The 14850-nt window shown below is 42.9% G+C and overlaps 1 protein-coding gene across 1 annotated transcript in view; it reads right to left on the bottom strand.

Moving 5' to 3' along the window:
- Window positions 1–1420: 1420 nt before the first annotated feature.
- Window positions 1421–14850, bottom strand: part of ecm2.2 (extracellular matrix protein 2, female organ and adipocyte specific, gene 2) — a 54737-nt gene continuing 41307 nt past the window's right edge. The window contains exons 7-9 of the mRNA XM_002935511.5: window positions 9180–9319; window positions 8440–8766; window positions 1421–2705 (exon numbers count right to left, since the gene is read on the bottom strand). Coding sequence (XP_002935557.1) covers window positions 2525–2705; window positions 8440–8766; window positions 9180–9319 — 648 coding nt within the window. The 3' untranslated portion in view covers window positions 1421–2524. The remainder of the gene's footprint in view (window positions 2706–8439; window positions 8767–9179; window positions 9320–14850) is intronic.

Raw genomic sequence — 14850 nt, 5'->3', positions numbered from 1 at the left:
CCATTAGGACAAAAAATAAGTGAGGAGGAGGAAGTCAGGTGGTCTTATGGGTAAGGACTAATTATGATTGGCTTTGGTATAGGTACTACCTCCTTTCTGGGAGGGGCAATACTGCCCATGTGTACTGACATGGAAGGGATTTAGAAGAAATATACTTTTGGCCCAACACTTTTTGCACTTCTGTATAGATGCCCTAAGCAATATTGCATGTGTCCTACCTTTACTGTTGGACCATGCATAAACAGGTGTAGGCAGCAGAGGTGGAAATGAGGTGAGTGACGAAGAGAAAAGATGGTGAGCAAAGGTGGGGGGGGGGGTTTGGGTTGGACCAGCAGCAGCAGGGGAGTGGCATTCTGAGAAGGCCTTGAGTGCTAATACTACATGGATGGTATGCATATATGCATCCAACCCATACGTGATAGGATTAGTCAACATGAATCCACAATATGCAGGTGACTAAATTACATGTACCTGCATATTTTTCTATGGCCCGACATAATGTGGCATTTTTGGTTTTGGAGTCCTCCTACAACTCCAGAATAGTGAAAAGTTCTTGATACATGCGTTACAAGTATTGTACACTAAAGGGTTGAATTGTGAATATGATTTGCATTCATTTATATCAGTGCTGTCCAACTTCTGCGGAGCCGAGGGCCGGAATTTCTCTCACATACATGGTGGAGGGCTGCTAATGGAAGCTAGTTTTGGCCACTCCCCCATTTTAACCACACCCACTTCAAACCACACCCACTTTATCACAATGGTCGCTGCAGGGATATCAACCAACATTCATATATAAAAGAATTATATTATGTCATATTAAGACACACCCTTAAATCCATATGCCTCCTCCTGCCCTGTGGATAGCACAGCAACCCCCAGCATATAATTACACACCTTAGGGACCATTTAATGGCTATATCCAACTGCTAACAAACTCCCAGAACAAACCCCTGCCAGGTTCACCTCCCACAGGCAGCATAGGGTAGGCAGAGTATGGCACACACAGGCAGCACTCTGCCTGTCCTATGCTGCCTGTGGGTGCCATACCCCCCCCCCCCTGCCTCATGCTGCCTATTTGCCATACTCTGCCTACCCTATGCTGCCTGTGTGTGCCATACTCTGCCTGCCCTTAGCATTGACCTATGCTATGCCAGCATAGGTCAGGCAGTACATACAATGTCTGAGGTGTGAAGAGGTGAAACAATGTGGGTGATTACAGCCTGAGCCGGAGATGTGAACACTGCAGGGGGTGAACAATGCAGGGATTAAAAGGTGTGAACAACACAGGGGATTAAATTTTTAAACAATACAGGGGCATTACAGCCTGAATCTGAGGTGAGAACCATGCGGGGGGCCAGTTAATCTCAGTACTGATACCATTTAAAGCTTACACAAAGTTAAGCCATCAAAGCAGCCACACAGAGGGGGTCGAGGGCCGCATACGGCCCGCGGGCCGCAAGTTGGACAGCACTGATTTATATGATTCTGTTGTTAAGCAAGTAGTTGTATCCACCTGTTTTAAAACAGTGTAAACTTTATTGTGAATGTAATTTGGCATGTGTATGTAATCTAACCCTGAAACGTGGCATGTTCATGCATTTGTTTGCAAGTAAAACTTCTTTTTAAATGCACATGATTGGAATATCTTTAGGCTATATACAGGTATATATAATACATTTCATTATGGAAACACTAAATAATTGTCTGAAGAACCATTTTAAACTGTATTGTGCTTTAATCAGACGGCCCTGACCCCATAGCCCTTTTTACTGAGAATGCAGCCAGGGCCCCAACCTTGGTGGGCTCTGTGCCCCCCACTGACCCAGCTTGTTCCCTCCCTGCTGGAAACTGTGTGCACTGGCGCTCCAACCCAGATTGCGGAGTGGGGTATGGTACGGGGTGCAGTACGAAGTGCGGGAGGGAGCACAAGCTCCTGGCTGGGGTAGAGGGGGACCCCAGGCTGTCACCCCAGTAAGCCCCTGACACCCCAGTCTGATAATGAATGCAGCAAATTTTAAGTTAGACCCAATTACTGTGTATAATGCCTCATAGCCAATTCATAATTTTTTGACATTGCACTCTGGAAAATATTTTGGTACAACTCCTTGCCAAATGTAGCTATGTGTAGAATAAACAGAGACAGGGAAAAACAGGGAATCTGCAAGAAATTCACTTTCCTGTCAATCTTTCTACAAAAAGTTTATTTTAAATTTTGGCTTCTATCAATAATAAAAATAGCACCCCTCACCCATCAAGAGGCTCTGACTGTATTACTTCATTTTGCTTTATAACACTCAAAAACTTAAAATATATCACATGACTTGTGTGTATATTATAAAAAAATACCCCCATTGTGAAATATAAGAAGTTACCAACGTGTTCCCCACACCTGTGCTCACAACATAAAAGGGTACCTACAGAACGCAGAAACACATGTTATTGCATGCCAGTTTCACCTCACCTAGGTTTTGCGGACGGCATTGGTGAACTATTCATGTTTCAGGGGCCCTGGCTTTGCTATCTAATAGTACTCATATTCACCATGCTGGGGGCGCAAAACTACACTGTGGTAAGTCTTGATACAGGAGAATGCTGTAGGCGGGATCAGCCGACGGTTGATGAAGTTATTTTCCAGGTGGACAGAGACTAAGTTGGAGTCCACAGATACTCTAGTGTCGCATATTGAATTGAGTGGCACGTGCCTGGGGAGAGAGAGTGTCAATTATTTCCACATATATGTAATGTTTATATATTGGTGTATACAGTACATGTTTATAGTACAATGGGGCTGAAGTATTGTCATTAATCCCCATGGTCACAGCCAAAGTGAACAGTAGATTGTATCTTTGCCTTTTCAATGGCCTATCCAGCCAATATCTAAATGAAGACTGGACAGATATCTATAATGGTGGCCAAAAAGGGGCAGATTTTAAATTGTCTGGCTATTAATCGGACAGGTTAAAAATTTTGTTGGAGCCATGACCACATCAGATCATCATTTCAATGGCCTGTATCACCATCATTGTGATCCGATCTTTTGGCCTAGTCTGATATCGCCCACCTCAAGGTCGGCATATAGGGGAAAGATCTGCTCATTTGGCGTCAAATGATTCAAATGAGTGGATCTTTCAATGTATTGCTGTCTTCCTGGTGCCTGCTGTCTTCCTGGTGCCAGGGTTCGGCATGTGGTTGATCGGGTTGACAAATTATTGGGAGGGGCTGGGCATGACCCAGCTGTCTTGGTACATATCGGTACTAACAACAAAATGAACGGTAGGTGGAGGACCTTAAAGAGTGAGTTCAGGGATCTAGGCTCTAAGATTAAGGAAAGGTCCTCCAATGTCATTTTTTGGGAAATTTTGCCAGTGCCATGTGCAAGTTTAGGGAGACAGCGGGAGCTTAGGGAGCTAAATGCGTGGCTAAAGTCTTGGTGTAGGATGGAAGGGTTTGGGTTCCTAGAGCACTGGGCTGACTTTTCTTTGGGGTACAATCTATACAGCCGTGACGGATTGCACCTCAATGGAAGGGGGTCTGCTGTGCTAGGGGAGAGAATGGTTAAGAGGCTGGAGGAGTGTTTAAATTAGACAAGGGGGGGTGGTTGATCTAGAGTTTTATGGGAAAGCTAGTGTAGACGGGGCAGTGGGACTAGCAAAGGGTTGTGGGGGAGGAGTGAGGGGGGCATATAGTTTATCAGATAAAGAGCTTCCATTGTTACAAGGGAAACAGACTAATTTTCACCTTAGCTCTAACTCTCTGTTAGCTAATGTAAACATCAGAGGGAGAAGTAATAATCTCCGCTGCATGCTGGCTAATGCGCGTAGCTTCTCGGGTAAATTAGGGGAGCTGCAGGCTATTGCATGTATTGAAAATTATGATTTAATTGATATCACTGAGACCTGGTGGGATGATAAATGCGACTGGGCAGTGAATTTAATTGGTTATACACTTTTTAGGAGGGACAGAGAAATTAAAAAGGGTGGAGGGGTTTGTCTTTATGTAAAGTCAGATTTAAAGCCATGTAATAAAGACATTAGCAATGAAAATGTTGAATCTCTTTGGGTAGAAATTTCAGTAGGGCAGAACGTCACAAAGAAAATGATCATTGGTGTATGCTATAAACCACCCCGTATAGATGAGGGGGATGAGGCCCAGCTACTGTTGCAAATGGAGGAGGCTTCACAACTGGGTCAAGTTGTTATTATGGGGGACTTTAATTATCCGGACATTGACTGGAGTCATGGGGTGGCTAAGTCAGAAAAAGCTAGTAGGTTTGTAAATATGCTAAATGACAACTTTTTATTTCAGGCGGTTCAAGAACCTACTAGGAATGACTCTATTTTGGACGTGTTAATAACTAATAACACTGAACTCATCTCTAACATTTGTGTGGGTGAGCATTTGGGGAACAGTGATCACAACATGATCTCCTTTGAGTTAAAGCTGCAGAGACAGCTCTATAAGGGAGTAACTAAAACGCTTGATTTTAGACGTGCAGACTTTGCCAGTATAAAAGCATCTCTGCAATGTGTCAACTGGGAAAGGCTTTTCATAGGGTTAAACACAGAAGGAAAATGGAACATCTTTAAAACATTGCTTTGCAGGTATACACAACAGTATATCCCCCTTGTAAGCAAGGAGAGGCATCGCAAAGCAAAACCTTTATGGCTGAATAAAAGTGTTAGTGTCGAGGTTGGTAAAGCATTCAAGTTAGCTGGGGCAGCAGAAACTTTCATCAGGTACAAGGAAGCAAATAAAGCATGCAAAAAAGCTATCAGGCAAGCTAAAATAGAGATGGAAAGGGATATTGCAGCTAGGAGTAAAAAGAATCCAAAATTATTTTTTAATTATGTGAATAGTAAAAAAAATGAAGCAATAAAGGGTGGGAACCTTATTATCACGGGGGGGTAAGTTGGTTGATGAGAACGGGGAAAAAGCAGAAATTTTGAACTCTTATTTTTCATCTGTCTATACATCTGAGGAGCCAGCTAATGAAGGCTTCCCTTTTAATATGCCCAGTTCTAGTAATTTAGCTACTGACGCTGAACATGTAAAGGTAAACAAAGGTCCAGGACCGGATGGGATTCATCCCAGGGTATTAAATGAGCTGAGCGCTGTGATTGCCAAACCTCTTCACTTAATTTTTCAGGATTCGTTGAGGTCTGGCATGGTGCCGAGAGACTGGCGGATTGCTAATGTGGTGCCGTTATTTAAAAAGGGATCCCGTTCTCAGCCTGAAAACTATAGGCCTGTTACTCTGACGTCAGTAGTAGGAAAGATTTTGGAAGGGGTAATAAGGGATAGGGTACTTGAATACATTGCAGTTCACAATACTATTAGTTTGTGCCAGCATGGTTTTATACGTAACAGATCTTGCCAGACTAATTTAGTCGCCTTTTATGAGGAGGTGAGCAGGAACCTTGATGCCGGAATGGCAGTTGATGTCATCTACTTGGACTTTGCTAAAGCGTTTGATACAGTACCTCACAGAAGGTTAATGATCAAATTGAGGAATATTGGCCTAGAACATAATATTTGTAATTGGATAGAGAACTGACTGAAGGATAGATTACAAAGAGTGGTTGTAAATGGAACATTTTCTAATTGGACCAGTGTGGTTAGTGGAGTACCGCAGGGGTCAGTCCTTGGTCCTTTGCTTTTTAACTTGTTTATTAATGACATGGAGGTGGGCATAGACAGTACTGTATCTATTTTTGCTGATGACACTAAATTGTGCAAAACTATAAGTTCCATGCAGGATGCTGCCACTTTGCAGAGAGATTTGACAAAATTGGAAAACTGGACAGCAAACTGGAAAATGAGGTTCAATGTTGACAAGTGCAAAGTTATGCACTTTGGTAGAAATAATATAAACGCAAACTATCTACTGAATGGTAGTGTGTTGGGGGTATCCTTAATGGAGAAGGATCTAGGGGTTTTTGTAGATGAAAAGTTGTCTAATTCAAGGCAGTGTCATTCTGTGGCTACTAAAGCAAATAAAGTGCTGTCTTGTATAAAAAAGGCCATTGACTCAAGGGATGAAAACATAATTTTGCCCCTTTATAGGTCCCTGGTAAGGCCTCACCATGAGTATGCAGTGCAGTTTTGGGCTCCAGTCCTTAAGAAGGATTTTAATGAGCTGGAGAAAGTGCAGAGACGTGCAACTAAACTGGTAAAGGGGATGGAAGATTTAAGCTATGAGGTTAGACTGTCGAGGTTGGAGTTGTTTTCTCTGGAAAAGAGGCGCTTGCGAGGGGACATGATTACTCTGTACAAGTACATTAGAGGGGATTATAGGCAGATGGGGGATATTCTTTTTTCTGATAAAAACGATCAACGCACCAGAGGTCACCCCTTTAGATTAGAGGAACGGAGCTTCCATTTGAAGCAGCGTAGGTGGTTTTTCATGGTGAGGGCAGTGAGGTTGTGGAATGCCCTTCCTAGAGATGTGGTAATGGCAGATTCTGTTAATGCCTTTAAGAGGAGCCTGGATAAGTTTTTGGACAAGCAGAATATCCAAGGCTATTGTGATACTAATATCTACAGTTAGTATTAGTGGTTGTATACATAGTTTATGTATGTGAGTGTATAGATTGGTAGGTGTGGGTTGTGTGTGCTGGGTTTACTTGGATGGGTTGAACTTGATGGACTCTGGTCTTTTTTCAACCCTATGTAACTAACTATGTAACTAACTAACTATGTAACTATGGCAGCTTTAGGCACATTAGAAAATCCACTCAGGTATGGACTGCATTTGTACATTGCTGCAGTCTTCTCCATAGGCCTGCAGCATGATCTCATTGTTGATCTAGGACAAAATGATCAGATCACCATGATTTGGCCCAGTGCATTTGGATGGCAAAATCGGTAAAAATGCAAACAGGCCTGTTACTAATGCATTGCTCACCAAACAGACCTATTACTAATGCATTGCATATTTTGTCTTGTTTTTTACACACAATGCAGCTTTATTCATGTACCAGTTGCATTGTGCTTGCCAACAGTTGCTACCTCCAACAAGAGGAACGCCCCCCATTCCATTTGTGGGATATTTTCCATATTGGTAGAAGTGGAGACAAATGAACGTGTGTGATTAGTATGGCTGCTTTTGTTATGGAAATCTAACTTATAACGGCAGCGACATTATAGGGGAAACTTTTATTTATTTATTTATTTATCACAATATCATCTAGTGAGCGCTTGGAATCAGAGAGCAAATTGTTCAGACTCTCTTATCAATTTAACTGCTTCCTTCTGCTCCTCCCTTTGATCTGTAAATATGTCATAATGTCTTTTTAAACTTTTGATCATGTCTTCATATTTTTAATTATTTCATCAAACTTTTGTAAATTATCATTTATGAATTGTTTTATCATGGAGAAAATATAAAAATAAGAATTGATTCTTTTTAAGCACAAATTAAGATTTGGTTTTTGTTTGTATGAGAGTGCCAACTCTCTTATTAGATAACCCCAACAAGGGGGGCGCCCATAATGATTCAAAGCTTTTACACTGTTTACAACCAGGTACAGGTTTTGTGCCTGTATTATACTGTGACATGTACCCAGTGCTGATCCTGGGGCTGCTGCCGCCTGAGACTTATGCGCTCTCTGAATTTTCATTTTAAAAAACAAAAATTTGACTACTAAATTTACCAGAGGCGACTTTTTGCCGCCCCTGGTGACTGGCCACTCATTGCCGCCTGAGGCAAGGTTCTCGTCTTGCCTCATGTAATCCAGAACCTTCCCAGTACCAGTGCATTCTTCCAGCAGAGGGCACCCATTCCAGTTAATGATTTAATTCATTAAAAATAGAGAGCTGTGAAGTTGTAGAATTGTCTCCCTGAATCAGTTGGCTGCAGGCCCAGATTTGTGGAGAGGCCACAAAGGCACGGGCCTAGGGCAGCAGAAATGTAGGGGGGGAGTTTAAATGTTTGCACATGCAGGGGGAATTCGCGCATTCGTGCTCTGGGAGGGGGGGGGGCGACCAATGGGGCTGCCTTGGGGCACCCAGAACATAAATCCGGTGCTGGTTGGCTGGCTGATACATTAGATAGCTTCAAGAAGGGGTTGGATGGCTTTTTAGTTCATAGTATAATTAAATCCAGGGACTTGTCCGATTGCCATCTTGATGTCAGGAAGGAATTTTTTCCCCCTCTGCGGCAAATTAGAGAACTAGATCCTATGGATCAACTAGTAGTTAGGCAGTTTATATATTGGCAAAAAGAGATTGAACTTGTGTCATGTGTCTTTTTTTCATCTTAACTATGTTATAGTATTTTTTATCCTGGCACACCCTAATGTTTGCTCAATGCTCAGCTTGCAGGATTGGCACCCCTCCACCAATGCTGAGAAGGCACAAAACTAGTGCAACTCATAAAGCTACCATGCAGCGTTATGGAATAAATTTATTTATCTATATCACCCTGGATATGCTCACCTTATTTTATTGAAGCTAAGACGAAGAACTTGCAAAGATTTCAAGCTTAGTATTCCTCGGGGAACAGACTGTAGTAAATTGTTGTCGAGCAAAAGCTCATGAAGGGATTTGTAAAGACCAAAGAAGGATATTGCATGGATACCGTCATCTCGCAAATTGTTATGGGAAAGATGAAGGAACTCCAAACCTGGTTTCAGGTGGGCAAAAACATAACCTGGTATCCTCTCAATTTGGTTGTGGTGTATGATCAACTGCCTCAGTCCTCGAGGTAGAAAGGATGGGACATGTACTAACTGGTTATGAGACAAATCCAGTAATTCCAGGTTTCTAAAAAAAAAAAAGGAAATGTTCAATGAAAGCAGTAGGTGTTTTCTTATTTATTGGGTGTCCCTTGTACTTAGTATTGAGAACATTCTAATATTGATTTTTCAGACTGCTGCTACCATTGCCACCCATATTCTCCTTCAATACATTGATATTAGACGGTTGTCCTGCTAGTGCCATTGGTGTGGATTAGTGTTGTGGTGGACAATATGATATAGAGTGAGAATCAGAAGGGGAATGAAATACACAGAAGAAAATAATCAAGGCAATGAAGAGTAGAGAAGACATCAAAGAGAAAAAAGAGGGCTGAAATTTAGGATTAAAGGGCCACTGAGCCCTTAAAACAGGAAAAGGCATAGACAGATGCAGATAAAAGGTCTGGAGAACAGGCAGCTTTTTTGCTCATAACTACTTACAGAAGGTCGATCCAAGCCCTAGGAGCAATGCGATATTCCTGTAGCACATTATTGCTCAACACAAGAATGCTCAAGTTAAGGGTTTTGTTGAGGATCCCGTCAGACACAATCTCAATACGATTATTGTCCAGATGCAGCTCCTACATTATGATGAAGCATTGTATATTTTATTGTTAGCGTCATATAACAATATCACAACAGTGTGTGGCCATGACGGCAATTCCTTGTAGGGTTTGAAAGAACACACATATATTATGTGAGGGTTAGTCTTATTTGTAATACATAGCCCTGCTTGTAGAACAGTTCTAAGTATTTTGTCAAAGGCTGAATCCTACCATGTATTTATGCTTTCAGCTCAGCTCACAAGCAGAAATAAGATGAATGTCTGTTTTTAGGCATCTGTGGTGTTTCCAGTAACTGCAAAGCACACATTAATGTCTCAGTCGTTGGTTCAGAGTTTCCTCTGGTGAAACATTGGAGGAGACGCTGCTATAATTATTGCCAATCTCCAGGGGACCACGTGGAAAAGCAGGCAAGGAAAACTATTCCCAACCTTAATTTTAGAACTAAATTACAGAATAGAGGGGTACAAAAGACAGAACAGTTAACATGTCCATATGAACAATTCACAAAAATGGTTTGCGGTTACATTTGATGAGGATCGGAGACACTAGGGGGAGGGCCTTGCTCGCAAGAGCTTACATTCTAAAAGGGAGGGGTAAGACATAAGGTCAGGGTAACTAGCATGGTGTTGGAGTTCATGTAGGTGTGTAAAGTGACAGTAAGTGCGGAGTGAGAGATGAAACCCAGTGGTTAGTGAATGTTTTGGGGGTTTAGGTTATAGGCTTGAGTGAAAAGATGAGTTTTAAGAGACCGTTTAAAGGCTTGGAGAGTCTGGCAGTGCCTAATGGGACAGGGAGGAGTGTTCCAGGGGATGGGTGCAGCGCGTGAGAAGTCCTAGATGCAAGGGTGAGAGGAGGTGATGAGTGAGGAGGAGAAAAGGAGGTCGTGTGTACAGCAAAGGTTACGTCTAGGGGTGTACTTGGTGATTAGTGTGGTTAAGTGCTTTGAAGGTGAGTACAAAATCTTAAACTGAATCCTGTACGTCAGTGCTGTCCAATTTCTGTGGTACCGAGGGACAGAATTTTTCCGTCCTACATGGTGGAGGGCAGATAATGGAAGCCCTATTTACCACTCCCCCGTTTTAAACCACGCCCACTTGAAACCACATCCGTGTTATCACATGACCATACCCTTATTAATGGTGGTAGTACAGCAAAAACTTTCTATACTCTGCCTTCCCTACCCTGCCTGTGTGTGCCATTCTCTACCTGCCCTATGCTGCCTGTGTGCCATACTCTGCCTGCCCTATGCTGCCTGTGTGCCATACTCTGCCTTCCCTACCTTGCCTGTGTGTGCCATACTCTGCCTGTCCTACCCTACCTGTGTGTTCCATACTCTACCTGCCCTACGCTGCCTGTGTGTGCCATACTCTGCCTGCCCTACCCTGCCTGTGTGTACCATACTCTGCCTGCCCTAACCTGCCTGTGTGTACCATACTCTACCTGCCCTATGCTGCCTGTGTGTGCCATACTCTACCTGCCCTATGCTGCCTGTGTGTGCCATACTCTGCCTGCCCTACGCTGCCTGTGTGTACCATACTCTACCTGCCCTATGCTGCCTGTGTGCCATACTCTGCCTGCCCTACCCTGCCTGTGTGCCATACTCTGCCTGCCCTATGATGCCTGTGTGTGCCATAATCTCTCTGCCCCCCTACCCTGCCTGTGTGTACCATACTCTGCCTGCCCTATGCTGCCTGTGTGTACCATGCTCTGCCTGCCCTATGCTGCCTGTGTGCACAGGTTAGGGCAGGCAGAGTATGGCACACAGGCAACATAGGGCAGGCAGAGCATGGTACACACAGGCAGGAAGGGCAGGGCAGCATAGAGCAGGCAGAGCATGGGAAAGCCTCTGCCTGTGTGTACCATGCTCTGCCTGCCCTATGCTGCCCTGCCCTGCCTGCCTGTGTGTGCCATACTCTGCATGCCCTATGCTGCCTGTGTGCCCTACTCTGCCTTCCCTACCTTGCCTGTGTGTGCCCTACTCTGCCTACCCTAACCTGCCTGAGTGTGCCATACTCTACCTGCCCTACCGTGTTTCCCCAAAAATAAGACACTGTCTTATATTTTTTTAAGCTCCAAAATATGCACTAAGTCTTATTTTCAGGGAATGTCTTATTTTCCCATGAAGAAGAATACAGTACACATTTATTCCATCGTTTGGGCGAGATTTATCGCCCAGCCCTAGGTGGGTGTCTTATTTTCGGGGGGGGGGGCTTATTTTCCGAGGGGGGTGAAAAATCAGGGGGGTGCCTTACTTTCGGAGGATGTCCTATTTTCGGGGAAACAGGGTATGCTGCCTGTGAGCGACCATACTCTGCCTGCCCTACCCTGCCTGTGTGCCATACTCTGCCTGCCCTATGCTGTCTGTGTGTGCCATACTCTGCCTGCCATATGCTGCCTGTGTGCCATACTCTGCCTGCCCTACCCTGTTTGTGTGTGCCATACTCTACCTGCCCTATGCTGCCTATGTGTGCCATACTCTGCATGCCCTACCCTGCCTGTGTGCCATACTCTACCTGCCCTATGCTGCCTGTGTGTATGGCACACAAAGGCAGCATAGGACAGGCAGAGTATGGCATACTCAGGCAGCATACAGTGACACAATACTGGCACTGATACAGTCTGCACAATAAGTATATAACAAAAAACTTTTTAATTGCAGTACCATCCCAGTATATGTTCTATTTATAGTGTTATAGGTTTATTTGTGGGTTTCTACTGCTCCTACAGTCTGTCTGAGGTGTGAACAGGTAAACATTGTGGGTGCTTACGCCTGAGGCGTGAATAATGCAAAGGGTGAACAATGCAGGGATTAAAAGGTGTGTACAACACAGGCCCGCAAGCCGCCAGTTGGACAGCAATGCTGTACGTGTCAGGTAGCCAGTGCAAGGTTATATAACTGATATGGCCTGAATGTTTTAATAAGTATATACAGTTACAGTAGAACCCCCATTTTACGTTTTTCAGGGGACCATGAAAAAAAGATGTAAAATCAGGGAAAATGTAAAATCAGGGAAATGTGTTAAGGACACATAAATGTCAATGATTTAAAGGAAATAAGTACAGGAATCATTTTTTATTTGCAACACAGTTCCTTTACTGAGTTATTTCACAGGTTTTAGCAGAAGTACTGAAACAACTTTTTACAGTACTGTAAAACATTTTGCATTTAATGCATGTGTTTGCTAAAAGTTTTAATATCACTATAAATTAATAAGATGCGGAAAAGAATACTGTACAGCACTGAAACAAAAATCTGTACTCTTTTAAAAATCTGCACCTTGTACAGCTGTTCCCCATACTTGTGCAACTCTCACGGTATTTTGTACGCTCCCGGAAGGTACGCATGCACAGTATGAAATATGAGGCGATAGTGGTGACGCTGACCTTCCTAAGATGGCGCCTGTGATCGCATGACATAGGGGAAACTTTAATTCCTAAAGTAAGCTGTATTTTTACCTTAAAACTAAGCGATTTGCTAGGGAGAGGCATGATAAAAACAGTGTAAAATGCGGGAAATTCATATGTAAAATCCGGGAATAGAGCCCATAGGAATGCATTAAAATTGGTGGGACCACAAAAAAACGGTGTAAAAAGCGGGAAAACTTAAAATCCGGGGATGTAAATTGGGGGTTCTACTGTATATAGTTACAAAGGGTTGAAAAAAGACCATCAAGTTCAACTCTTCCAAGTAAACCCAGCACACACAACCGATACTTACCAATCTATACACTCACATACATAAACTATAAATACAACCACTCATACTAACTGTAGATATTAGTATCACAATAGCCTTGGATACTATGCTTGTTTAAGAACTCATCCAGGCCCCTCTTAAAGGCATTAACAGAATCTGCCATTTCCACATCACTAGGAAGGGCATTCCCCAACCTCACTGCCCTCACCGTGAAAAACCACCTGCGCTGCTTCAAATGAAAGCTCTGTTCCTCTAATCTAAAGGGGTGGCCTCTGGTGCATTGATCGCTTTTATGAGAAAACACAACACCCCATAATCCCCTCTAATGTACTTGTACAGAGTAATCATGTCCCCTGCAAGCGCCTCTTCTCCAGAGAAAACAACCCCAACCTCATAGCTTGAATCTTCCATCCCCTTTACCAGTTTAGTTGCACATCTCTGCACTCTCTCCAGCTCATTAATATCCTTCTTAAGGACTGGAGCCCAAAACTGCACCGCATACTCACGGTGAGGCCTTACCAGGGACCTATAAAGGGGCAAAATTATGTTCTCATCCCTTGAGTCAATGCCCTTTTTTATACAAGACAGCACTTTATTTGCTTTGGTAGCCACAGAATGACACTGCCTTGAATTAGACAACTTGTTATCTACAAAAACCCCTAGATCCTTCTCCATTAAGGATACCCCCAACAAACTACCATTCAGTAGATAGTTCACATTTAGATTATTTCTACCAAAGTGCATAACTTTGCACTTGTCCATACTGAACCTCATTTTTCAGTTTGCTGCCCAGTTTTCCATTTTTGGCAAATCGCTCTGCAAAGCGGCAGAGCAGATATTTCATCCCTATTTTCCCTGTACTTCATCCCTTCAAAGGGGCCTTAGAGCTCTGAAAGCTTGCAGTGTATCTTTGTTGTTAGCCAATAAAGGTATCATTTCTGCAATACTTTTGCATTTGTGTTTTTTATTTATTATTTTTGCTTTAGCAAGAAAATACTGTTTTGAAATCTGTCTGCCTGACCCTGCTAATTCCTAATCCTCTGGTACAGTGTTGTTGCTGATTCCTGTGTATGATTTTGGCTTGTTTCCTTACGAACAGTCTCATTCATTGGTGCTACATGTCTTCTGTGTATGAACCGGCTAGGCCTCCCAAACTGCTCTGTTGTGTGTCCTAATTCACGGTTTCCCCCACAGACTGCCCTAACATCTGAGCAGGTTTCTTTTTTTCTGAGTTACTGCTATTACAGTATCTGTGCCTGCACAGTTCTTTATGCTGTAGTTCTCATTACAGGGGTACCCTGCAGCCTGTTCTCAGGTCTCTCAGCCATGGGGGTCTATAACACCCTTTATGTGATTCCCTAATATTAGTGCATGTCTGACTGACTGTCACCTATTTTTACTGACAACTCTGGGAAGTTTTACGGCACATATAGCTATGACCCTGTAATAAATCTGCAGCCTGAATCTTGATCATAAGGGTTACCATAATTTGGAATTGGTTTTGCAATCCAGGGTTTTGATTTAGAATTAATGACATAATCTTCTTTGAATTAATACGGTCTACAAATGCAATATATGGTGTTGTTGTTGGAAAGTCCTCTGTATAGTGAAGAGATCATTGAATGTGTCCCATTTTGCTGAAAAATTAGTGAAACTGCTGAAAAATTTGTAAACATGCATTAAATAGGCGTTTTTTTGCAGCTACCAGCTTTTGTTTACACAAAATACATCAAAGCCAATTCTTATTAAATTAAAGTAATGTTTTTGTGGCCACCACGCAACTTTTTTTCTACACAAAATAGGGCGTTTTTACCACTCCAAATGTATTAAAGTCATTGGGCGTTTTTTC

This window comes from Xenopus tropicalis, chromosome 8 (assembly GCF_000004195.4).
Source record: "Xenopus tropicalis strain Nigerian chromosome 8, UCB_Xtro_10.0, whole genome shotgun sequence".
In the NCBI taxonomy this organism is placed as follows: domain Eukaryota; kingdom Metazoa; phylum Chordata; class Amphibia; order Anura; family Pipidae; genus Xenopus; species Xenopus tropicalis.
Note: the sequence above shows the minus strand (reverse complement) of the source record. Positions and strands in the feature narration are given on the sequence as shown.